Here is a 26,601-nt window from a genome sequence, read left to right on the forward strand (position 1 = left end):
AACAGGACTGCTCCGTAATTATTTTGGAGGGGTGCCTTAAAAAATTATGGAGACTCTAAGGGTGCCGCAAACTAAAAATGTTTGGGAGCCACTGGTGTAGCCCTTTGAAAGTCGCAGGGTAGCACATTTTTCGATCGTAAAATGGGCACTGTTTTATTCTTTTAGTCTAAAAACAGAGAGACTGAATGAAACCGTTGCTAAATAGCAAAAAAATATATATTTTATGTAACGCCCTTTTCCCTAGCACTCTGAAAGGGGCAGTGAAATGTTGTCTTTCTCATCTTCAGTGCCTCCACCCGAGTCTTCTACACAGTATGGTGGAATGAAACTGCATCGCCTAAGGGTTGACTCAGGAAGCCCCTTGTACTCGACCACACTAACCCTCTGAATGATAATTGATCATACACTGTGGTTTTGATTAAAGGGGAACATAATCAAAGGCAACAGTAATAACTAACAAACAAGATGACTGGCGCCCAAACTCTCCCACAATTCACTCACTCAGTGTGAAAAATATAAAGTGACAATGATTTAACACAGTAATCACAGTCCTGGCAATATTAAATAATTTGAAATATTTAACTAGTTAAAGTTGGTGCACTTGTAGAAAGGTGGGTAACCCAGGCTACTTAACTTGGGTATCTTTAGGTGTAGCTTGCATTAAATCTCTAATACTTGGAATATCCTCTATCTTGGACATGTATCAGTCTCTGATATATGTACAGATTAATTGTAGGGGGGTTTAACTTGTGAAATTAGAGGTATAGTGTTATTTTCTTAATGCAGCAGTAATGCTATCACAGTGTTTGTGTTATTACTTCTCTTTCTCCCTCTGAATGAGTGTGAAGGTCTCAGCCACTTTTGGGTCATGAACTACTTGCAAGCCTGGTCTTACTAGCTGTCCCCCTCTGCTAACACTAATGGCTAATTCGCTAATAGTGGGAGCTTCCCTCTCTGCACATAGACTTGCTTTGCTGTGTAATCTCCCTCGGGCTGCTCCACAGCAGATATTCTGCAGGCACTTGGCTACAAGACTTTCCTATGCAATCAGCATCTCTATTGATAGCCCTGATGTGTCTCCGTTGTTTTGCACACTTTCCAGCAAACTCTCCTCTCGGACCTCTCCCTCATTCTCTACTGCTACCGCACAGGTCTCTGTCTTCCAGCGCCTCTCCTTGCCTGTTTACTCTGTCCTGTCTGTATTTTTTTTTGGTTTTTTTGTTTGCTATGTACCAGGATTCTAATTAAATGTATTTTGTTTTTATTGACTCATTTAATAGAGGTTAAAATGAAGCTGTTATATTTAATTCTCCCTCTCTCCCTCTCCAGTGACTTGACCGAACGCAGCCGTCATAGAAGACTTTCTTCGGTAAATCTGGGTCGTTTTTTTTCCAGCTGCAATTATGTCCCTACAAAAGCTAAATGCCAATAACATTCTAAATGTCAACCAAATTAATGTCTGGCCATCGACCGCATACCATACAGGCTTTGGTGAAAACCACAGCAAAATTTTGAATAATAAAGCAAAGTTATAAATTTAATTTAAGGTTGACTGAATGTGCGAACACCTTCATGGTCACAATTGGTTGAAAAGTAGTCAAAATATTAAAACTTTATAGTAGGGGCTTCCTGGCTTAAAAGATAATTCAATAAGTTTGTTTTCTGAACTCACTCCCCCAACTATTATAATTAGTTGGATTTACAACAGTCCAGACAGTGTGAAAAGTTAAAACAAGAACAAATTATCTGAATCCTGGTGCCTCATATATTATCTATTTTTTGCTATTGTTCTTTCAAGTATATTCATGGTATAGTTTATCTTCACTTCCAAAGTGCTAGACTCCAAAGGCTAGATTTCCTCGCCTTGTAAAGGCAGAAATGATCACATTAACTTATAACTGCTAAAATGCACGGATTAGCATTAAGACAAGTACTCAGCTTTACAAAATAAGTAACTTGCTTTCAGGAAAGTGATGTGTGTGAAATTTGGTGTTCTTGTACACAGTGTATGGACCTTGGCTATTAATGTTTTTTTTGTTTTATTCATAAAGATTTTGAAAGCACCACGGAGTCCCCTTAGAGATCTTGAATATGGAAATGGACTTAATCAGGTCAGTTTTTCAAATCTTTTTTGCTGCGCAAGACTTTTGGCCTTGATAATCATTGTCTTGCTGCCTGTCTGAATATATATACTTCAAAACAGTGTGTATGTATATATGTATGTCTGACCAACACAGGTTTTGGCAAAAATATCAAAACATTTAATAAGTGTAAAATACGTTACAGCCTCATACCCAGCGACCGTTTCGGCGTTCTACATTTTCTTCAGGGTAAATCGTTGGGTGTGATTTTGTAACGCATTTTACACTTTTTTAAATGTGTTGATATTTTTGCTCAACGTGTGTGTATAGTGTATTATTATTATTCATTGACCTGTTTGCACTCCCAACACTGGGGACCCAATATGAGGTCCCTACAAAACTGACTGCTTGTCAATGCAAATTTACCCAGCTTCAAAATCGGGCATGTCCCAACGAGTCATTTTCGTCACACAAAAGCTTGGGGGAATGTGTGCGAACTCCACCACTGGCTGTCAGTGTAATTGCAGGCTCATACACATGTCCTGCTGCATCATAGCTCCACTAGGGTCCTCCGTGTGGTGAAAAAAGGGGAACACAGCTTTTCCTCCTTTTTACACATAGTCTCTCCCTCAGACTCAGGTTATCATAGCGTTCTCCTGCCAAGAGGATGGTAGGAACAGTGAGGTAGGACATGGCCCTGAGGTCTAAATATAAATATTCTCAATGGCGTTGGTGGCGGCTTCGAATTATAGCCTGTTCTTGTTCATTGAGAGGAGGGTAGCAACAGTGGTGGTGATTCATTTTGGGGAAGAGGAACAAAATGAGAAACAGACTTGTGCTATACACGACGATTCACTACCACATGGCAGCTGTGTTAAAAACACACAATGCCAAAATTCTGATGCAGTGTCCATCCAATTACTTTCCAAAAAAAGTGATTGATCAAGAGCGTAAAACTAAACACATTACTGCCTGTTTTGTGAGAAACCTCAAAGGTAGCCTGGCAAATTGAGCATGTTCACCGTAATGCGACTGGATTTGGTTGGCCACTTAAATTTCCCAAGCACTCAAAGGAAAGGCGCATGCTATTTGAACATCTTCAGAATAGAGACTGTGTTCTGATTCCATGCAAACAACCATAAAAAGAAATGGCAACCAGCACAGTGCATGAAACTTTCAGTAGCCAAGGCTTGTTTGAAAGAAAATACCTGTGGTCACACACACAAATGTAAGCTAATCAAGGTCCAGTCTGTGTGCCTTTGCTCAGCCCGTTCCACCTGACATCAACGGTGGCTTTTGGAAGCTTTTGAACAACATGACCCAACATGATATTTTCTCCTGCACATACAGTTGGGGGACACGCCTCACCGTTGGGTAAAGAGGGCGGTGTGGGAGTAATGGCATTGAAAACTTGTGTTGTCTGCTTCCGACCCCTCTATATCCCCTTCAGCAGGAACCGGTTTTTTTTTTGTTCTTTTTTTAATAGTGTCTAACAATTTAACCACATTTTTAGTCTAGTCTTAATTTTTATTTAAAATAGGTTTATTTTTAGTCTCCTCGTTGTGACGTTTATACTGTGAATGCCGTGGCTGTACTCGGGGAGATCGCTGACAGCGATTTAGTGCCCCCCCTTACCCAAGGAGGTAGTGTGGTCTCCTGGTAAAAGGGTTGCCTGACACTATAATAGTGTCCAGGAACCCAGTTCTTGTTCAGGGCCGTGTGAGTTCGGGTCGCGCTGGGAGACGTGGCTGCAGCACCTGTCTCCCCTTGCGCAGCGGAGAATGTGCTGCCTGTGGTCTAAGCCTGCATCTGTTCCAGTGACACTGCTGAGGATAGATAGCGACTGGACATGCAGGTCGCAGGGGCGAGTTTACTGGTAGGGAACTGTTATTGCAGCTCCCACCAGTTTTTTGCATACAGGCACCATTTTGTGAAGCTGACCAAGGGGAAGGAGGAGCTTAATTCTAGGCGTATTCCTCACTGTTTCCCAGGCTTTTCTAACAATTATTCTAACTGACATTGCAGCTCTGTCAATATTTTAAAAAGAATAAGTACCTGCACAGATTACACTGGGGAGGAACCATTGGATATATTTATGTATATCTAGTTTACATGCATAACATTTGTTAGACAGTAGCAGTCACAATGTCAGAAAGCACTGTTTCTTGCATATTTCATTCTTCTGTACTACTCTCTCGTCATAAGTGAAGTACTCTGGGTTCATGCATAGGTCACTACGCACTAATATATTCACATAATTAGTGGTATTACATCCCAGTGCATACATAGATGTATTTACTGTATATCACTTTCTGTGTTGGACTGTTTTCTGCAATGTGTGTGTTCTGCTGTTTTTCTCTTTCTGTATCTATTCATCATGTCAAAAAGAGGGGCGAGTTCCAGGTCCAAAACTGCCGTAATCGGTTCAGTAACGTATTTCACCTGTTCCAGGTGCCAATCCAAAATTCCTGGTGAATGGTCAGACCTGGATGGTCTCTGCACGATCTGTGAGTCTGAGGACCTGAGTCAGCGTTCGTCTGGGGACACTGCTGATGTGGTACTGACCTGGGCGAAAGAACGGCATGGTCCATTACGGATCTCAAGAGATGCTTCATGTTCTGAAAATATAGGTGCTGATGTTCTTCCTACCCTTTCTTTGGGAGCACAGTCCACAGATGCCCTTCCTTCAGGACAGACATCGTGGTGACATTTAGACACCTCAAGGAAATCCTAAGGATCTGCCTGGGTGCAAAATCTAGAAGGATCTGTCCGGATACCCTGACCAGGGTATCTTCCTCTCGAGAAAATGTTGCAGCCATCCGCTGGTAAACAGCGTAAATATCTGGCCCAGTATCAGATTCAGGACAATGGGGGACTTTGAAACAAATCTGTCCTTTCAGGAGGTCAATGACCTTCTGGAATAATCTGATACTCAGGATTTGTCAGCCTGGGAGGAGGATCCCTCCAGAAGGCAGGGGGTGGAAGATCTGATCGTGGCGGTTAGACAGGCCCTTAATATCACGGACGTTGAACAGGCAGCACCACAGGGTTCCCTGTTTAAATGGGTAAAGAAAGGAGCAGTGTCTTTTCAACCCTGTACTCAATTGTCAGAAATCTGACAAAAGGCCAGGCTCAAACCAGATAGCTGGTTCCAGTTACCAAAAAGGTATTGCCTGTTTTACCCATTACCAGAACAGGAGGTTGCATCATGAGAGACAGTGTGGATGCTTCTATCACGCATTTGGCTAAAGCTGGGTACACACTACACTGTTTTCGTCCAATAATCGGCTCAAACAGCCGACAAGACCGCTCGTTCAAAAGTCAGGTCAGTGTGTTCAGTTACACGATGGTCGAAAGTCTGCCCAAATGGACGATTATCGCCTCATTTGGTTGGTCGTACGTTTAATATTTTCGTTCCAATCTCGTTTCCGTTGTGTAGTGTGTGTAAACTTCCGACAGATCCACGACAATCTTCCGATACTTACTCGACCTGGGGGGCGTGTCTATGTAAATTTTTATGTCAATCCCAGTCCCACGTGGTGCGGAATCCACACGTCACTGTGTTTTTGTATCGATTTATATTGCACCTGTCTGGCTGCAGACCATTACACTTGTGCAAAGCACGTGTGTTATTACCCTTTGCGTCTATGATGGCAATGTATTCATATTTACTCTTTATACACTTATACCTTTATAACCTATTAAAGCTATATTAACCTTTATTAACTTATAATTGTGAATTACCCAGAATAAACCACACAGTGTTCCAGCAACATTTTTATTGCATGAAAAAGGTACTAAAATTGTAACACACACACAGCTGTCAGAAAGATCCGCATGAGAAGTGAGCGCGCCCAAACCAATCAGAGAGCTGAATACTGCAGAGTATTATTTTTAAGGTATTTTTATAGGTGCTACTGGTTTGTAGCAGAACGGGTCTTGATGTCGTTTCTATTCCCTTTGATTTCTTTATCTACGAAACAAGGAAATAAAAAATGTTTATCATTTAACTTCTATATCTGTAATTTATATTCTACGACCTTAATACTCTCATTTTCTCACCTGTCACACTGCTCGAGATCAGTTTATATTTATATTTTGGTCCCTGTGGCAAAATCGGAATAACAGCGGGCTTAACCTCCGAGCATTCTGGAAAACAGGCTCCATTTTGGTTATTATAACGTACAGGTATGTGCCCAAAGCATTTACATGTCTACACATGTTCACTGAAATACCTTTGTGTAGAACTTCTTTAGTATATTTTTCTTGTTCAATTTCTCCTTGATTGCTAACATTAGTGGTATCAGTGGTATCTAAACAGGCCTTCTCACAGTTAAATCTTCGTTCTGACATAAAAAATTAGGTTCTAAATTAGCATTTTACATTGCTTTATGTGACACTACATCTACACTACAGGTACACTAAATCTGCTACTGACCTTTTTTAATGTCGTTGTCGTCCTTGTCCAGTACTTTGACCATCATCTCCACCTCTCTTGGGCTCATTGGATTTTCTCTTTGCTCTTCTTGAGTAATCTCCATCCCCACCTTAACTTTTCCAACATTTTTTGGCCCTTCCAGCACCATCTCTGACTCTTATCTCCGTCTCCATAGCTGCAACCCCCACTGACATGTTCTCCTCACCCGCAACCCCCACGGTCACTTGCTCACTCGCCATCTTCTGACGCTCCTCAGCGCCAAACAGGTTCCTCTGTCATTTATACACACAGACATGGACGTTTGTTTCTGCTGTGGACCAATCAGCGATGATGCACGCAGAGAATGGAGCATTCCATTACATACGAAGGGGTTTTTATTATTAGGGAATATTCATTGCATTCCACTTTAGCAGTTAAATGTTTTTCTAAATTTAATGTATGTTACTAAACTTCTATTTCATAGACATTAAGGGAGTTAACTATAGCTAAAGCTCTGCCCCTTTATGCTAATGTCTTTGGTATCTTGTACATTTCCCGCAAATGTCGCTGCAGTGTGTACGAAATTGAAATCATTGTTCACGACAACATGGCTGTAAAAAGTCGCTAACGGGACGTCCGCTCTTCCCTTTTTTCGTCCTAAACCAGGCTAGTGTGTATGCAGTCCATGGACCGAGCGATCGGACCATCGATCGCATGTAAAATTGCTCGGCATAATAAGTTGGTCGAAATTTCTGTAGTGTGTACCCAGCTTAAGGCAACCATTATTCCTCTTACTAGTGCTGCAAATTTGAAAAACAGCACGGACAGGAGATGTGAGGGGTTGGTAAAAATCTATTTTTTTAGCGTCTGGTGCTTCCCTCCTCCCTATTAGGACAGCGGCATGGGTGGTTAAAGCCATGTAAAAATGGGCCCTCACAGTGTGTGATGGGCTCCAATCTGGTATGGTCAGGTACAAATTTTCCCCACTAGCAGCTCACATTAAGGATGCTGCTGATTTTCTGGGGATGCAGTTTTGGACGCAGGTCAGGATTTATCCAGGACTTCACTAGTGGTGGCTATCAGATGCACCCTCTGGCTTCGATTTTGGAAGGCAGCACTGAATTTAAGAAAGCTCTGGAGGTCCTGCCTTATGATGGTTCCAGCTTATTTGGCCCAGCCTTGGAAAAATTAATCTCCTAGGCCACGGGAGGAAAGAGTTCACTTCTGCCGGTGGCCGCTCGCAAAACAATGGGCACAAGATTTTGCTCCTTTCGTTTTTCTGGGAAAGCGGGGTGCCTTATCGAGGGGATCAGTCTTCTGCCCCACAGCTCAGGAAGGTAGATGGGCTTTGATGGGATGACGTCTTGGTGCCAAGCAGACTGACAAGCAATCGGCATAACTACCTACACCTCCCACTGGGAACTTTAGTGGTGGGGCTTGACTGCTAATCTTTCAGGATCAGTGGTTCAGTTCTACCACAGACAACTGGATAAGGGGGGTACTGGACAGAGGGTACATGATGGACCCCTTAGGAATGCATCCACAGCATCGCTTGTCCACTCCCTTACCAAGAGACGTGACCAGGAGAGTGGCACTTCTGGGGGCCATTCATTCCTTGGTAGCAGCAGCAGTCCTTGTTTCAGTTCCAGAGGAGCAATAGGGGTTGGGTTACTTCTACCTCCTTTCTGGTACAGAAACCAGATCTGTCTTTGTCCTATTTTGAATTTAAAATCAGTGTAGTGTATCGATTTCCTCCAATTCCAATTTTGCCTCTGATCTTGAAAAAGATCAGATTCGAAAGGGGTGGAGTGATTCTTTTGACACCAGACTGGCCTGAGAAGATCTTGGTACACAGATCTTCTCGACCATAAGCATTTCTCCTCCTTGGCGTCTTCCCCTCAGGGAAGATCTTCTCAGCCAGGGTCCGTTTTTCCATTAGGACCTAGCACGGCTGCCTTTTGATAGCTTGGCGGTTGAATCCTTCCTTTACGACAGACCCCTCTTTCTAAGAATGATCATCCAGGCACTCATCAAAGCTCGAAAATCCGCATCTTTTAGGAATTACCGTCGTATATGGGGAAAACACGTATCAGTTGGTCTAAGACGACTTCTTCCGGTTCGCTAGGTTGGTAGAGTTCCTTTCGGAAGGTTTGAACAAAGTGTTATGCACGTTTTGTCGCTATCCAATAACGATTGTCGAATCTCGACTTGTGTTTCCAACGCACAAATATTTATTCTCAAGAAGTAGCAGAATGATTTAAGCGAAATAATTACAGCCGTTACTTATCGCAGGCGCTCTGGATCCAGTGAAGTCATTCAGGTCTGAAGTCTGTGGTCAATATGACTGAACACTAGATGGAAAGCTCCTGCTTATATGCAAACAGAAATACAGTAAAACAATGCAGATGGTGTGGCTTGCTTCTATTGGTCCAGGCTTCAGGAAGGTCCAGGGGGTTGCAGATCATAGGCTAGTTCAAACTAAAGAATCCAAAGGTGGGGGTCATCTCTCCAGAGGATGTGCTCCGTTCTTCCCGCCAAGACTCCAATTTCAACTAGTCTATTAGCATTTTATAGTCGGCATTATATTAAAGGTTTATTCCCTAACATCAATAACTAGAGTATGCAATGTGCGATCTCTTCACCGAATGAACCGGACAGCTGCTGATGTAAAGGGGATTAATATGATACCAGACATGACACATTTCCTTTAACCTGTACCATATGTATTACTAATATGCATATAACTTATAATATTACACATAAACACTACTATATTTCGACATAAATAACTGTTGCGACTATAATTAATGTGTACTATTTACAAAGATGCGTATTGGTGCGAATGTGTGTAAATGTGTAAAAACTGCTATTGCCACGTGTTGCGGCTGCATACGCCCTTCCACGCTGTAGCGTGCAATACGGATCTTTTCAGACAAAGACAACCAAGTCTGCTCTATATTAATTGCAATGATTTTATCCAATTTGCTGACTTCGACAAAAGGTTCAGGTTTCGGCTTTGTCTATTTATTTTCAAAGCAGGCTGGCTCTGATGCCAGATGTTCAGACGCTTCTTCAGGGGATTCAAGTTCAAACCCCTTTTTGTTCCTCTGGTGGGCTCCATGGGACCTCAACTTAGTGTCAATGTCTTTACAGAAGTCGCTGTTTGAACCATTGGAGTCCGTATCTTTAAACTTCTTTCATGAAAGGTTGTTTTTTTTTGGCTATTTTCAATAATGACAGGGCTGTTTTGTGTACCAGGCTATCTTTTCAGCCAAAAGTGGTCTCTGGATTTCATATTAATCAGGACATTGTTATTCCTGCATTCTCAGGATTCTCCATCCAGTATTCAGAGTTTGTATGCGGTTAGAGCCTTGTGGACCATACAGTTCCCGTTAAGACTGATGCTCTTAATGTTGTATGACGCTCGTAATTTTGGATGGCCAGCCACTAAACAAATAGCTAGATGGATTATGCCAACTATTTGTCAGGCTTATCTGTTGGAGGGTTCTCTGATTCCTAATAGACTCAGGGCTCATTCTACTAGGTCAGTCAGCACCTTTTGGGCGGAACGGCATTGGGCCTCGTTTAAGCAGTTGTGTGGAGCGGATACCTTGTCTTCCGTTCATACGTTTCCAGAATATACCGTTTCCACGTCTTTCCATCCAAAGACGCAGGTTTTGTGTTGCGTGTAGCTCAGTCTCAGCGTACCCACCCCTAGGGGCAGCATTGGAACACCCCAAGGTGAGCAGTGTTTCCTAACTGTATGTGCAGGAGAAAACAAGATTTTTGTATTTACCTTAAAATCTTTCTCAACAGTTGGACACTGCACTCCCACCGTTTTGTTGTTCTGACAGTTCTGTTGAGTGCTCTGTTGGTTGTTTTTTGCCCTCTCTTGTGGCTTTGTTAGTTAAATAAACTGAGCTTTCTGCTGGAGGGGAGAAGGCTAGACAAGTTTTTAGTGCCATTGCTTCCACAGCACCCTCCATAGCTCAAGGTGAGCAGTGTTCCCCTAACTGTAAGATTTTTGTACTTATTGCAAAAATCTCTTGTTTTATTTATCATTAAGTATAACAGATGCATCATGCATATGGTGCAGCATGTCAACAAGCTGGTCAGATCAGGTGTCTGCAAACACGAGTAAATCCTTCACAACCTTTGAGAAATGGGAATGCTACTGTAACATGCCAGAAGAGCTACGCCTTTGGAGAAAATGGAAGACTACTATTTCATCAAATTTTCTGCTAAAAAGTGATCTCTGTGAAGCTTGTAGCTGGCTACAACGCTGAAACCAGTACATTCAAGACTTCCTCGTTAGCACTGTAGGTTGTCCATGGCTTTAAAACGATTTCATACATTGTGGGATGACTGTGTTCTCCCCAGTACCTATTTCCCAAGTGCTCCACCTGGCTGTTTTTAACTTGCTATCTGGCTCTTGAAGCCCAAGAGGCACTGTGTGAGCACTACAGCCAGCAGTGTGTGTGTTAGGACTGGTGAAACTTGTGGTCAGTGGTCTGCGATATTTTTTTTGGAGGTTATTGCCCAGAAATGTCAAAGTATTACAACTGCCACCAACCCGACTACTTCTTATTGCCACCAGCAGGCCAAACTTTCTGGGAAGAACACTGGTCGGAAGCAATTATGGAAGACTGCACAGCTATAGTGGAAAATGCATGCGACTTCAGAAAGATCTATGAGGCAAGATGAAACGAGCTGATCTCATCGTCCGCATTAGAGGAATTTCAATGGAACATACATCACCTCTTGCCTTTCACAGAAGATGTGAAAAAGATGCACTTGTATTTCAATGAGAAACAGTTGTGCCACAGCTATTTATCCACGAGCCCCCTTTTGAGAACTATTCCTTGCCAAGGTCACCCTGATGCAGGTGTTCTTTAATCATTTGAAGAAGGAAAGGCGCTTTACGAGCTTGAGAAGCTCTGCCAGCATTTCATGGGCTGAAATCTGAGGAAAACCAGGTACGAAAATTCCAATCCTGTCAACACCAGCAATGCAAAGTGCAATGAAACAGAAGCGTGAAGTATATTGAGTGGCTGCTGAAAAATGTCTAGATGTTTTCAAGACTGCTTAGTCACATGTCAGAGGGTCCGATTTACATACGTGTTTTTCTCAGGAATGTGGAGCTAAAAACTCCCAAATATGGTCTTACATGAAGCTTCGAAGGCATGTTGCTGCTCTTTCAAAAGTTCAAAACCTAAATGGCACAGAATTGGATCAATTGGCAGACTTCCTTTGTCACGGGATCAGGGTGCACCAGCAGTATTACCGCCTCCCAAAAGGTGTACCCTTCAACTCCTCAAATAAGCAAACTTTTATTTGATCTCGAGAGGTAAACACTGGCTGAATTCCATGGCAAGTGTTTGGAAGAGATGAACATTGATCCAGACGGTAAGTTTGAAATCCGATATGCAATATATGGATTCAAATTTTACCTTTTTACATCTGTCGTTTATACATTCATTCTTCTTTAAAACAGGTCTAGCTACAGTGACGAGTCAGAGAATAAGCATTCCCCTGAACCAGGGAGGGGATTGTTCATCACGCATTCGATGAACACAAATTGCATCACAGGCATCATGGCTGAGCCATCCTCGGAGATAAAAACCGGTTTGCTGTGAAATTCTATTTAAAGAACCAGATGACGGATATAAAAAAAATAAAAATAGTTGGTTCACAGTGGTTGAACATGTCTATAAATTGTTTCAAAAGTTCTGTAATAAGAGCTTCAAAATATTGAATCCAAATGACTGATGGCAGATACTCTGCTCAATCACCCCAACCAGAAAGGGAGAAATCTACAGATAAAGAAACAAATAGAGCGAGAGAGCACTCATAGTGCAATATTGCTAGGTACCTTTATAATTTAAAAATCTCAAATATTAACTGCGTACAATTGGAAAATTAAGACTTATCTGTATAAAATACGGCAGGATTGCGCGTTGTGTGGACATTTGGAAACAGACCACCAAAGATTGGTGGACCCAACATGATAGTGGCCAGGGGCAACTCCATAGAATTTCACACCTGACCACAAGAAAATAGTTATCCAATCACGGAACACAACATCTTTTATAGCGCATAAAGCCCTAAGAGACAGCCTTAGACGACTGGTGGAAGCAGAAGCTATTGTGTCCGTCCAGCAGGCCAGAAAGGCATGGGATTCTCAATCGTTTTGAACAAGCAAGGCGTTTCCGTATGGAATCAATCAATTCCATCTTCAAAGGGATAGAAAAAGTAGACTTCTTGACTGCAATAGATCTGAAAGATGCATATTTTCATATACCCTTCACAACCAGACACCAGCGATTTTGTATACAGGGAAAGTACTCTGTTTACTTGCCTCCCTTTTGGCCTTGCCAGGTCCCCAAGAACCTTTACAAAGGTCCTGATAGTTTGATAGCAGCACTCGGAGAACGAGTCATACCTTGACGACATTCTGGTCACAGCAAAGTCAGAGAATTTGGCCCAAGAGGGTACAGCTCAGGTAGTTCTTTTTACAACAACACGACTGGCTGATCAACACCTCAAAAAGTAATCGGGTCCCCTTACAGCAACTCCTGTTTCTAGGGGTACAAATAGTATCCCTCACAGAAGACTGGTCAAAATTCAGTCTCTGGCACATCGGTTTGAAACTCAAACACGAGTTTCAGCACGATATTGCCTTCGTCTTCTGTGAATGTTCTCCTCGACTATAGGCATATTTCTGTGGGCAAGATGGCACATCAGGAGCCTTCAATCAATTCTTTATGCCAAATGTGATCCGATTGTAGGATCACTAGATTTTATGCTCAAACCTTCCAATGAAGGCAAGACAATCACTCGATTGGTGGCAGCGTCCGGGCCTAAGATCAGGGTGTGGCTCTCTCAGGACCAGAGGGGACAGTTATGATGTATGCCAGTTTCATGGACACAATGATGACGTGGGTTACCTGGTTGGAGGAGAAGACATCTCCAGGGGAACATCCTGGAAATGAAGGCAGTCATACCTGCGGTCAGATACTTTCAGGCCTGTCTACAGTACAAGCATCTAAGACTATTCTTGGACAACAAAACGGTAGTGGCCTTTATAAACAAACAAGGCGGTATTAAAAGAAGAGCAATGACAACACCCTAATGGGGTGTTCAGAAAGGAACCTGAAATCACTCTCAGCCCTCCATGTGGTGGGCAAGGACAATGTCTTGGTGGACTACCTAAGCGGGCACCAAGTACATCCAGGGAAATGGATGGTACACAGGGAAGTTTTTCAGCTAATAAGTCAAAAGTTTGGGATTCCCAAAATAGATCTTATGGCAACACGGAGCAATTCCAAGATATCCCAGTTTTACTCCTATTACAAAGACAGCAAGGCTCTTGGGATAGACACCTTTTCTATAACATGGGACTTCAATCTAGGGTACATGTTCCCTTCTTTTCCAATCATCTTTCAGCTACTGAGAAAGATAAAGAAGGAAGAAGCGGAGGTGATGGCAGTCTTCCCATCACCCAAAGTTTCCTGTAGCGAGGAGAATGCTGCAGGGGCAACCATAGCCATTGCCAAACAGATGGAATCTATTATATCATGGCCCAGTAAAACATTCAGATCCAGACTCCCTACATTTGATGGCATGACTGAGCGGTCGCTCTTAAGACTCAAAGGTGCTTCGGACGAAATTATAGACATTAGTTCAAGCAAGGAAAAAGAACTTGTCTGCAATTTACTACAGGATGTGGAAAAGATCCATTTTCTGGGCAAAGGATAGAACAAGTAATCCCATGAGAGCCTCTGTTGCGGTGTTCTTAGCAAAGTCATCTTTCAGGAACGCTAAGGGACTAGCTCCCTCCCCATTGAAGTTACAGATATCCGCTCTTCGCATTCTATTATTCAGTTATGCCAAGGAGTGAAGAAATTGCAGCCAAGAATAAAATCTTTCCTAGCCCCCTGGGACCTTAATACAGTTCTGGATGCTTTAACTGAAGGTCCATTGGAACTATTACAGCGCATTTCTCTCAAGTGGCTCACCTTAAAGTACTATTTCTAGTGGCAAACACCTCTGCTCGTTGAGGGGGAGACATACGTGCTCTATGGTGTGAAGAGCCCTTTCTCAACATTTTATACGGACAAAGTGGTTTTAAGTACTAACCCAGGTTATCTACCAAAAGTGATCTCTCTTCACATCAATCAAGAGTTAATTTTACCATCACTCTGCGCACACTCAACTAAAGAATAAAAACTGCTTCATATTTGTATTCTGAAGGTGGTCAGAGCAACAAACAAAATCAATATATATTTTACTAGAACAGTCTCAGAAAGACAAAGCAACTATTTGTACTTCTAGAGGAGTCTTGCAGATATTTACTCCTTCCAAACCTGCGTTAGCAAGGTGGATCAAAGATATAAATGCACAGGCTTACAGGGGGAACAGGCGTGAAGTGCCAGATCTGCTGAAGGTGCACTCAACGAGGGCGGTGGCTACCTCCTGGGCGCACATGGTCCAAACATCAGCGACAGACATATGCAAGGCAGCCGGGTGGTCGTCCATGCATACCTTTTCTAAACATTATTTACTGGATGTATTGGCCTCAGTTAATGCACAATTTGGAAGGAAACTCCACCAACAAACTGCTTAAATATTCTTTTGAATGTTGTCTGTGTGTACTATTTATTGCCCACCCTAATATTCTTTATTGTTTTGCTTTATCCCATTGTGAGGACTGTAGGAAAAGGTAAATTAGAGAATAATACTTGCGTTTATTCCCTTTTTTTGAAATACTCCATGGCAACCCTGTTTCCCACCAGTCTTATATAGTAACATTGAAGGATGGCTTGGGAAGTTACTAAAGACACCAGAATGGAGAAGGAGCCCCCTTGTATACCCTCCAGGTGGGGAAAACTTTTTCCTGTCTACAACTCAGCCGAGTAGGGTATTAACCCATTGTGAGGGCTGCCATGTAGTATTTTAAGGAAAGGAAATTAACGCGAGTATAATTCTCAATTTTCATGTCCATGCGTTTGAAAGTATTGCAATGCTGACAAAGATATTATCTGTTTTTAATAGGCAATAAATGATGATTAAGTGAATCCCTAGCTGAGATGTTCACTCAATTCTTTTCAATAAACTGGGCACCAATATAGACTTTAAATTATTTGCTCTCCTGTAGCTCATTTGAGGCTTTGAAGGTAAATGTTGACCCAAATTGGGATCTCTTCAAACAAAATACCCCAATGTTTTTTGAGCATCCGTTCAATCCTTTTATGATCACTATACCTAGTAATAAAAAAAAAAGCTATGATTGCATTCAAAATTTCTCCTAGATCTATCAACATCTCCATTTTTCTTATGATGTAATAAAGTGTCCCTATTGGTATTAGAAGCCCTTACAATAGCTGTTTCTAACAACTACCGGTACTTATCCTAACCCCCTATCTAAAAATCTTTCAAAAATTCACACTGCTTAACAAAAATTGGAAAATCACAATTTTGTTTCTAAAGCTTAAAAACTGTGAATAAGAGGCATTAGTATTCCATTTTTTTTTTTTAAAAAAAATTTTTTTTAAATGGCAGCTGTTGGAAAGAATAACCGTTTCCACCTCTCACCAACACCTTCTCTCCCCAATCTTCTTTCCTGATACGGCAGTACCTCATATTCACCAAACCCTAGTAACAGCCCTTGATCAAGTGGCTCCAGCGAATATTCTTACTCTATTGACTTTGATGTCAGCCATGGCACACTAAAGTAACACGAAAAACCTTTTCATAAAGCAATACGTCACTGTCATAAATATCGTACTTGTAATGATTTCTTCACTTATACTTCTATCTACTACTCCTATCAAAATGTTCTGCAGACTGCAGAACAAACATACTTCCAATCGCTCATTTCTGCTCTGACTTCTAATACCAAATGCCTTTTTAAAACACTTACATCTCTTCTCAACCCTTCCACCCCAAACCCACTGACTACTGCTTCCTACTCCAAGGGCAAGATTGATAAGATCAGGCTAGAAATGGTATCCTCTTCCTTGACAAGCAATTGGCTCAATTCCTTCCCATCACCCTCTGACACACCCTCTCTTTATTTGATCCCACAGCTGAAGCAGAAGTATCTACTCTCATCTTCCTACTCTACCTCCTGATTCTATTCTCTCACAAATAGGTAGATCCCTGTCTCCTGTGCTCATTCCACCACTAACTAAAATCTTTAATCCTTCGCTCTACTGGTAACTTCGTGTTATTATTCAAACACGCAATGATTACTCCTATTCTGAAAAAACTAAATTCTGACCCAAACACTTTCAAATTACCGTTCCATTTCAACTCCCATGCCCCTCCAAGCTTTTAGAGCAGAGTTCATGTTTTCAGGATTTCTTTAATCATACACAGGTGAGTTAATCTTTTTAGCTGGATCAGTAATTATCACACCTGTTTCTACAGACCGAAACCCAGAAAACAGGAACTGCTGCTAGCCCTTGAGGACTGAGTTTGGACACCTCTGTTCTAGAGAGACTTTCCTCACGCTTACTTTTCGCAAAAAACATATTCTCTGCAGTAAGGCTTTCATTCTCAAAGGTTGTCAATGATTTGGTCACTGCTAAAGCTAAAGGCCATTATGCTCTTCTAATTCTCCTGGATCTTTGCTGTATTTGACAATGTTAACCACTCTCTCCTCATACTAAAAAACGCTACAATCTCTAGCTCTTCAGGACACTTTCCTATCCTGATTCTTGTCCTACTTTTTCTAATCGCTCTTTCAGTGTTAATTTCTCTGGATCTACCTTTGCTCTGCTTCATTTATCAGTAGGAGTCCCACAAGGCTCAGTACTGGGTCCTGTTGTTCTCTATCTCTCTCTACCACTTTTATAGGAAAACCAATACGCTCCTTTGGGTTGCCATATCATCTCTATGTGGATGATACCCAATTTTATCTATCCTCTCCTGATCTCTCGCCATCTGTTGTCCCATGTTATTGACTCTTTCATTTTGGATGTTCTCTCGCCAACTGAAACTCAAACTTTCAAAAACAGTTAATAATCCCACTTGCCAACAGAAGTTACCTACCTGACATTTTCATTTCTATTTTAACAGTACCATAAATCCCACCCCGCAAGCTCGCTGCCTAGGTATGATCAACTCAGAATTATCCTTTGTTCCCCACATCGACTCTATATTTAAATCATGTTGCATACATTTAAAAACCTTTCCAGAATACAAACGTATTTTACGCAAGACACTGCAAAAACTCTCATGCACTCATCTCCCGCATTGACTATTGCAGTTCCCTCCTTACTGGTCGTCCCTTAATCAGGCTCTCACCCCTACAGTCTATTTTGCATGCAGTGGCAAGATTTATTTTCCTTGCAAATCGTTCTCCTTTACTGAATCATTCTGTCAGCCTCTACATTGGTTGTCTTTTTTTTTTTTTTACTGAAATTAGTATAAAATACTTTTGGGTCATTCCACATCAGTTCAGCCAGGTGTGTCCACCACCCATCTCGGATTTTAACTAACATTTTTTAGTTGTGAGTGTGTCCAAATAACTATTTCTGCAAAATACCTTGACTCGACCATTAGTTAATGAAATACTGATTTTTCTGTGTATTAAACGATTTACTAATCGTGGCTTCTTTTTTCCAGTTTTGTTGAAGTTTCACGGCTGTTAAGGAATCGCAACAAAATTTGAACCCAGTAGGTAACTTTTACTCCTGAATTAAAAAATCCAAACCAAATTACTTTATCTGCCTTATGTTTCGAGTTACAGCAAAAATGAAAGCTTTTGGAACAGAATTTAAAACGCTTGGTTAAATCAATATTGGATATCAATTTTTTTTAGGTGCTTAACAAAGGTATACCATTCTGCCACAAAAAATTAGCATAGTACTCTGTTTCATAGTGGAGGTAAAGATAATGAATTTTGATTACTGTTGTACCGCATATATAATTTACACAAGAAATCGTGCTAGGTGAAAAACCATACCCAAAAAGTGAACAAAACTGAGGCAATGGGTTAAGCCTCCTATACAGAAACTTAACAGGAACTAATGGAAAGAGGATTCCCGTTCAAAACTTAAAACAAACTTTCCAGAAAGAGAGAGGGAGATGGACAGAAAGATAGTCATGGCAGCTGCTCATTCAATGTGTACATTTGGTAGTCTTTTAAATACTGACTGCTATATTACTATCTACTCCAAAACCACTATATTACATAGCTGGGACCACTTTACGGAGGAAAAAAACCAAGCTGCATATCCATCTAGAAACCGCAAACTACTGTGGCAGGTACACGTACTCATCACAGATTTCGGCCTATTGGTAATGATGAGCTATGCATATACTGCTTGTCATCAGACGACCTGAAGACAGCAGGAACCAGAGATAGTGACACTACGACCACAGTCACAAATACTGTAGGCAAGTGATCTGCAACCTGGAACATAGCAGCAGTGTACGGTAACATGTGGTACATTGGGTATACTATTCAATGTAATGAGAAGGAACAAGATGTGCTGGTACATTTCATGAAACAAAACCAACACATTTGTTGTCCTGGCCTTCAAGAGAGAAAGTTTGTTCCTTTTATTCATGTTCTCTGTGTAACAGAAGTGCCTCTATCCAAGGAAGTACTGGAAGACAGCATACACTGTTTGCTGACACTTTCAGGAAAATTAGACAGTTACAACAGGTCACAAACAAGGGGGAAATAATGTTATTGTTGACTCAACTTCAGTTAAGTTTAAGTTTTTTTAAATTGCATGGTTTCTTGTTAAATTATGTATGCAGTACAACCGTAATCAGCATCAACTTCATTATTTTTTTTTTATCTTCACTATGAAACTGAGTACCATGCTGTTTTCGTTTTGTGATAGTAATGTATACCTTTTTATTTAGCAGCCCAAAAAAAAAATACGGATATCTAATGTTTGTTTAACCTAATGTTTTTAATTCTGTTCTAAAAGCTTTCATTTTTGCTGTAACTTGAAACGTAAGACAGATAAAGTAATTTGGTTTGAATTCGTGAGGAAAAGTTACCTTAGGGGTCCAAATTTTGTGGCGATTCCTTTATAAACACTTGTGATACTTCACACATAACTGAAAAAAATAAGTCGTGCTTAGTAAATAGTTTAATACATTAAGGAAAAATCAATATTTTGGAAACTAATGGTCAGACAGTCGAGATATTTGGCAGATGGTTTTTTGGACATCCTCTTGGCTAATTTGCAAAAACCAGAGATGGATGGTGTTCATTTTAGTCTTTCTTTTTTGGGGGTTGTTCTGATGTGAAATGACCCTTCTACTAACTTACAAAGCCATCAAAAAAACTGCACCAACATCTCTCCTCAAAATATCTCCCAACTCCGTTCTGCACAAGATCTGAGTCTCATCAACTATAGTTACAAGTTCCCATTCTGGTTTACAGGACTTTTTTTGAACATCACCCACTCTATGAAATTCCCTCCCTCACCCAATAAGACTTTCCTTTGCTCTACAAACCTTCAAGCCTTCTCTGAAAACCCACCTCTTCAGGCAAGTTTATAGTATTCCTTAATCACTCTTAACCTTAGTAGGTTACCCTATTACCACCCTTACAAAATTTACTCAAGACAACAACCCCCTGACCAACATTGCTGTGTGCCTGGATCATATAGCATGTGACTCACTTTACCTTTGCACTCTGGCTGGACCGAAATGCAATATGTAGACTTAGCCTCATGTGTTCAACTCCTATTTTTTTTTTTTTGTCTGTATTACCCATTATTGTTGCTGTGTTTGTCCCCAATTGTAAAGTGCTATGGAATTTGCTGGTGCTCTATAAATGATGATATTGTGTAGGTCCACCTCATTCTGCCAGAACAGCTCTGACCCGTCGAGCCTTGGAATCCACAAGACATCTGTGGTATCTGGCACCAACACTTTAGCCCTTGTCAAAGTTGCACAGATTCTTGCGCTTGTTTATTTTTCCTTCTTCTAACACATCAACTTCAAGGACTGACTGCTCACTTAATGTCTAATATATCCCACCCCTAGACAGGTGCCATTGTAACAAGATAATCCGTGTTCTACACTTGTCTGTGGTTTTAATGTTGTGGCTGATCAGTGTATATTTAATCTGGTGATAGTATGTTTACTGCCAATAGTAAACAATGATTTTGTTGGTGTGATATCAGGCAGTATAAAATACAGTAATGCACTATTCTGAAAATATTCTAAATTGTGACCTTTTATTGCGAAATAAACAGTGATCTGTGACTTCTCAAATATGAATGGACAAGAAAGGAAAAGGGTCTCTTATGGGGGCACTCGAAGATAGAGATGAGCGGGCTCGGATTCCGCTAATCCGAGCCCACCCGAACAGTGCGGATCCGAACGGGATCCAAGCACTGTTAGGATATTTCCGGCGGGCAAAAAATTGAAAGCGAGGCTCTGTCGTCCAAGTCTTGCGTCGAATCTAGCGAGGGGTGGGAGGGAGGGCCCAGAACAATTCCGTCTTGTACCTCTTTTTTTGGCATTATGTGCTCAAGCTACCTCGGTGCAACCTTTTGGCCTAAAAACAATATTGTGAGGTGTTCAGAATAGACTGGAAATTAGTGGAAATGATTGTTATTGAATGTTATTGAGGTTAATAATAGCGTAGGAGTGAAAAAAAAACCCCACAAAACTGGTTTTTAGCACTTTTTATGGTTTTTTCAAAATAAATCCTATTCCAAAATCTTAAATCCGAACCAAAACCTTTCGTCAGGTGTTTTGCAAAACAAATCCAAACCCAAAACACGAGACACCAAATGTGGCCGGTGCACATCCCTACTCAAAGATTTACTGTAGTAATAAAATTCAAAATTTTATTTCATTTTTAAAAACATTTTAATTCCCGCATTAATCTTGTTAGTTTCTTAAGTGAAATATTTTTAAAAAAATTGTGGAAATTAAGAAAAGTGACTTAAAGATTGTGTATCGCACAATAACAACGAGATCCTGTTGGTGCATAACATGTAACAAATATCTGTTCATATTAAATCTACCTCATGGCAAAAGTATTTTAAATCTTATAGCAGCCCTCCTATTTAGAATATCAATTATTTCTTGAGAGCTTTAAATTAGACAGTTTTGATCTTCCTTTTTTAGACAAACAATTGTAATTAGTAGTAATGTGTATTATTCAAGATCTTGGCTTTCTTAAGTTATTGGTCCATGTCTACGGCTCAGGTCAGTAGATACATAGATTACAGGGACTGACTCTCTCTCCCATTTAGTGCAGTATGCTCTTTCAGTAGCCGACCGACAGTGCTTATGGTGCTAAAGATGTCGGCTCGCTAATCCTAGGACCATGGCATATATGGACTTCCCATTCTATTGTCTGCAGTCTATTTTTTCACATTCACACGCTGTCCAATAGCAGTCTTCCACATTACCGTCTGTATACTAGAATACTGAATGAACAGGTGTGGCGCACATGAAACTCTGCACATCATGATTTCATTATCCTTGCCTATTGCCTCAATGTATTGTGCTTTAGACTAGGGATGTGCACCGGCCACTTTTGGTGTCTCGTGTTTTGTGTTTTGGATTCGGATTTGTTTGAGGTTTTGGGTTTGGATTTGTTTCGCAAAACACCTGACGAAAGGTTTTGGTTCGGATTTAAGGTTTTGGATTCAGATTTATTTTGAAAAAAACATAAGTATTAAAATCAAGTTTTTGGGTTTATTTTCACTCCTACGCTATTATTAACCTCAATAACATTCAATAACAATCATTTCCACTAATTCCCAGTCTATTCTGCAGAATCAGTGAACTTTGTAATATTGCAGTACCAATGGATTTATACTGCAGGATTGTTTTTGGATATTTTTTTTTTTTTATATCTTTCTTTTATAATTTTTTTTTTTTTTTTTTTCATAACTTTTTTTTAAAAAATTTCGTGCTGTGTCCTTCTAAGGGCATTATTTCCCCAGCACAGCACGAGATATAGCAGGACAGAGAACCACCTAACACAACCTCCCTCTACCCTGATCAATGCCCGAGTGAAGATGGCGGCGGCTAGCGGGGAATTTATAGGATCCGAGTATCGCGAGATCCGACAGCGGGATTATGACTCAGAGCCTCGGTTTCAGTTTTGCAATTGGCGGGAATACCCGGATCTGTCTCGGATCCGGCTCAGATCGGCAACGTTCGGGTGGGCTCGGATTTCAGATATCCGAGCCCGCTCATCTCTAATTTAGACCGATAATGTTAGAAATATCTTTCACTCTATTGTGGGAGCAGATTGTAATATCTTAACCGAGCATCTTACTACTAGCTGGTATACAAATTCTGACTTTCCCATTGCGGTTCAACAACCTGTAATGCAGGTGCAACGTGCTTTCTAGCACCCGTCCTACACATTATGTACACTGTACATATCCGTACACTGTTAGTACTTCATTAAAAACAAGATGATATAGCGTGCATTTAAGATTTGCCATGTCATATCTTCACTTATACTGTGTATGGTCTCAATGCATAGCGCATTTGGATGGCAGTGATGGTGATTTCTATTACTCTCTCATCGGAGCATGTTATACACCATTGCTAACAGGATCTTGATACAGCGTCTGACGATGCTGTTTAACCAATGCGCATTTGGCTTGGCTCCATCATGGTATTAGCCTGTTCCTAAAGAACAGGCTAATATCCTGTTTCAAAAAGACTTAAACTTCCCATTGCTAATCATCAATGTAGTTAATTCATTGACAGTCAAATCTGCCAATCCATTCTCTGATATTAATTTCTAAACTTTTGTCAATGCACTGTAATAGTAGGTATATAATAGATCTATTGTGTTTCACATTTGTGCTATTCTTTCTGAAACTTTAAGATGAAATTGGAACAAATAAAAACTAGTCACTATATGAACATAATTGTGACAATCTTACAATCATTGCTACGCAGTTATTAATAACAAGTGTTGATAAAAACTTTTTTTCTCTGGGGCAGTATGTGTATGTATATATGTGTGTATATATGTATGTGTGTATATATGTGTGTGTGTATATATGTGTGTGTGTATATATGTGTGTATGTATATATGTGTGTATGTATGTATATATTTTATATATGAGAGCAGGTGTTTCACCTATATCTGTTTCTCAAATATGATTAGAGGGACGACCATGAAACCATTTTTTGTTTAATACATTAAGATTTTTATTTTTTCTTCAAATTGATTCATATTTAAATTTTAAAAAGCAGACATTATGTACTCAATTTGTATTAAGAGGACTCACTTGTGTCATGGAGATATTGTTCACACAATTACACCACCACCAGCCTGCACTGTTGACGCAAGACAGGTTGGATCCCTGGATTCATGTGTTTTATGCCAAGTTCTGACCCTGTCATCTGCAGGTTGCAGTATAAATTGAGATTTATCATACCGGTCATCTTCAACTAACCATTTTTGGTGAGCCTGTGTGCACCATAGCCTCAGTTTTCTGTTCTTGGCTGACCAGTGTAGAATCCGGTGTGGGGTTCTGCTGCTGTAGCCCATCCACTTTAAAGTTTGTGGTGTGCCTCCAGAAATTTTTCTGTACCACTTTTGTAATGCATGGTTATTTGAGTCCATCACCTTCATGTCAACTTGAACCATCCTGGAAATCCTTTTGATTAAATTCTCCTCCTTTGCCCCTAAGGGTACGAAAAGGCTGTCTCGATGTATTGCCCTCGATCTGTTTAGAAAGAGTAATACATTTTCTCTTTCATCCAGTCTGGGGGACATTGCTTACCATGGGTTGTGGTGGGGAGCACGGGAGTTGGCACCTAGCTAGTTAACTTTAGCACTGCTGACAGACCCCTCCCCTCTACAATCCCCCTGCCTCTTCCTGTTCAGTTTTTTTTTTTAGGTGCCCATGGAGTCTGGCTTCATTATTTTATTTATTTTTTCTATTTACTTAGACCTTTTTTACTTAAGAAACCTTGGTGGCAGACCTGGGAGTGTTGCTGTTGGACTTCTCCCCTGTTCGGCCTGTGGGCTAAGTATCTGATTTATTTAAACACATATTACTGTATTTGCTCTGACTGCAAAGTGGGCTAGTAGGGGTTATATTGTAGTTCTCCTACTTGCCAAAATATTACATTGTTGTTTATGAGAATAAAAGTACAACTTTTATGTCAGATTAGTTGATTACTTGTTTTTCTCACTGTCTCTCTTTCTCTCAATTTCAATTTAAGTCTGTGTTTGGTGTGCCTTACTTTGTAAAGATGACAGATAAAGGAAAGGGCCATATGGCAAAGTATTTTACATGTTCAAGATATAAGGTTAAATTACCATGTGGGCAGAAGGACCCGTTGGCGCTCTGCTCTGACTGCGAAGGAGGGCTCCTCTCTGCGCAAACCCAGCATATTCCAGCCCCACTGACAAAGGAACCAGCCTGGGTGGCCTCCCTGACAGTTGGTTTCCTCTTTAGCACAGATTATCTCACAATCTACTCAGTTGCGATCTAGTGTGGCAGCCTCTGCGGCTAATAATGCTAGTACACCTCCCGGCTTCCACAGGTTCTATTGGAACGTCTATACCAGGACCTTCCTCTTTGCTTACAGACCAGCCCCCTGTTCCCACAGAACCAGCATGGTCCGCAGCATTTGTAAAAGGTTTGGACAAACTAAACCAGTAACTGGAATCCCCAGACATCCCCCCCCCCCCGCTAAAAGAAAGCGGCTTAGATCCGCTATTCCCCTTATGGTCCTGTCAGATTCTGAGGGCCTTTCAGAGGAGGAAGGGGAAACAAATTTTGATCCTGACCAGGTTCAACCCTTTGGAACAGGAGGAGAACACAAAAAGCCAATTTATTGATGATTTGGTTCTAGCGGTGAGACAGGAGTTGGACCTCCCAGAACCAGAGGATCCTAGTCCTAGAGACAGAAGTCTTTTTAAGAAGGCCAAAAGGAAGGTTATCCGTTTTCCCCCCTCTGTAGAACTCGGAGATATTGCAGAGGGAGCCTGGACACAGCCTGATAAAAAGTTCTCTGTTCCCAGGAGGTTCTCTTCCCTCTATCCATTGCAGGAGGAGGAAGTGGCCCGCTGGGAGGGAATCCCTAAAGTGGATATTCCAGTAGCCCGTTTGGCCCGACACACTTTACTACCGGTCCCGGGCTCAACAACTCTACAGGATGCCACTGATCGCAGAGTGGAATCTCAGCTAAAATCTATATTTGTGGCTGCGGGTTCTTTCTTTAGACCCACATTTGCTTCAGCTTGGGTTGCTAGAGCCATGGAAGCATGGGCAGATCAACTGGCAGAGGCGTTACAGGACTCTGATTTACTTCCCCATGCCTTACATTTGAAAGAGGCATCGGGGTACCTTTATGAGGCGGCCCAGAACACATCGTCTATGTCCTCCTCTATTCAGGCTGCATCTATTTCAGCAAGAAGGTTATGGCTGAAACCCTTGGAGGGAGATTCGGAAACTAAAAAGTCTGTTGAAACCATTCCCTTTTCAGCAGCAGGTTTGTTCGACCCGTAATTGGGGATACTATGATTTCCCAGGCAACAGGGGGCAAAATCACTTCTTTACCTGTATTCTCAAGTGGGAGCCGGACCCCAAGGTTCAGCTCCTTTCATCATCCCTTTAGGGGGACCTCCTTGCCTAGAGGGCAGTTATTTAGAGGTAGACAACCAAATGCTCGAGGCTCCTCTGTCAGGGACAGATCCTCGTTTGCAGTTAGGTGCCAGGCCTCGAAGACTCAGGAGAAGCCTGCGTCCTGATGACCACTCTACTCTCCTGAAGGTGACGCCAGTGGGGGGATGTCTGTCTTTGTTTCAGGAACAGTGGGCAGCGTCACCCCAAGACTCTTGGATTCGGGGCATCATATCAAGGGGGTACATGATAGACCTGCTGGGTCCGGTACCACATTGTTTCTTTGTAACCCCGCTACCCCGAGATCCACCAAGAAGACAGGCATTACAGGCCTGTGTGACTTCTCTTCTTTCACAAAGTCATTTGCAGGGTCCCAGACAACCAGAAGGGAAAAGGGTTTTATTCAAATATTTTTCTGGTGAAGAAGCCGGATGGGTCCTTTCTACCCATTTTAAACCTAAAGAACCTCAATGTGCACTTACGAGTGGACAGATTTCGGATG

The 26,601-nt window shown here is 41.3% G+C and overlaps 1 protein-coding gene across 1 annotated transcript in view; it reads left to right on the top strand.

Moving 5' to 3' along the window:
• Positions 1-1,329: 1,329 nt before the first annotated feature.
• Positions 1,330-26,601, top strand: part of KNL1 (kinetochore scaffold 1) — a gene marked incomplete at its 5' end in the record, with an annotated part of 106,556 nt that continues 81,284 nt past the window's right edge. Inside the window, 2 exons of the mRNA XM_075194645.1 lie at positions 1,330-1,369; positions 2,052-2,111. Coding sequence (XP_075050746.1) covers positions 1,330-1,369; positions 2,052-2,111 — 100 coding nt within the window. The remainder of the gene's footprint in view (positions 1,370-2,051; positions 2,112-26,601) is intronic.

The sequence above is a fragment of the Mixophyes fleayi genome, unplaced genomic scaffold, assembly GCF_038048845.1.
Source record: "Mixophyes fleayi isolate aMixFle1 unplaced genomic scaffold, aMixFle1.hap1 Scaffold_99, whole genome shotgun sequence".
NCBI lineage: Eukaryota > Metazoa > Chordata > Amphibia > Anura > Limnodynastidae > Mixophyes > Mixophyes fleayi.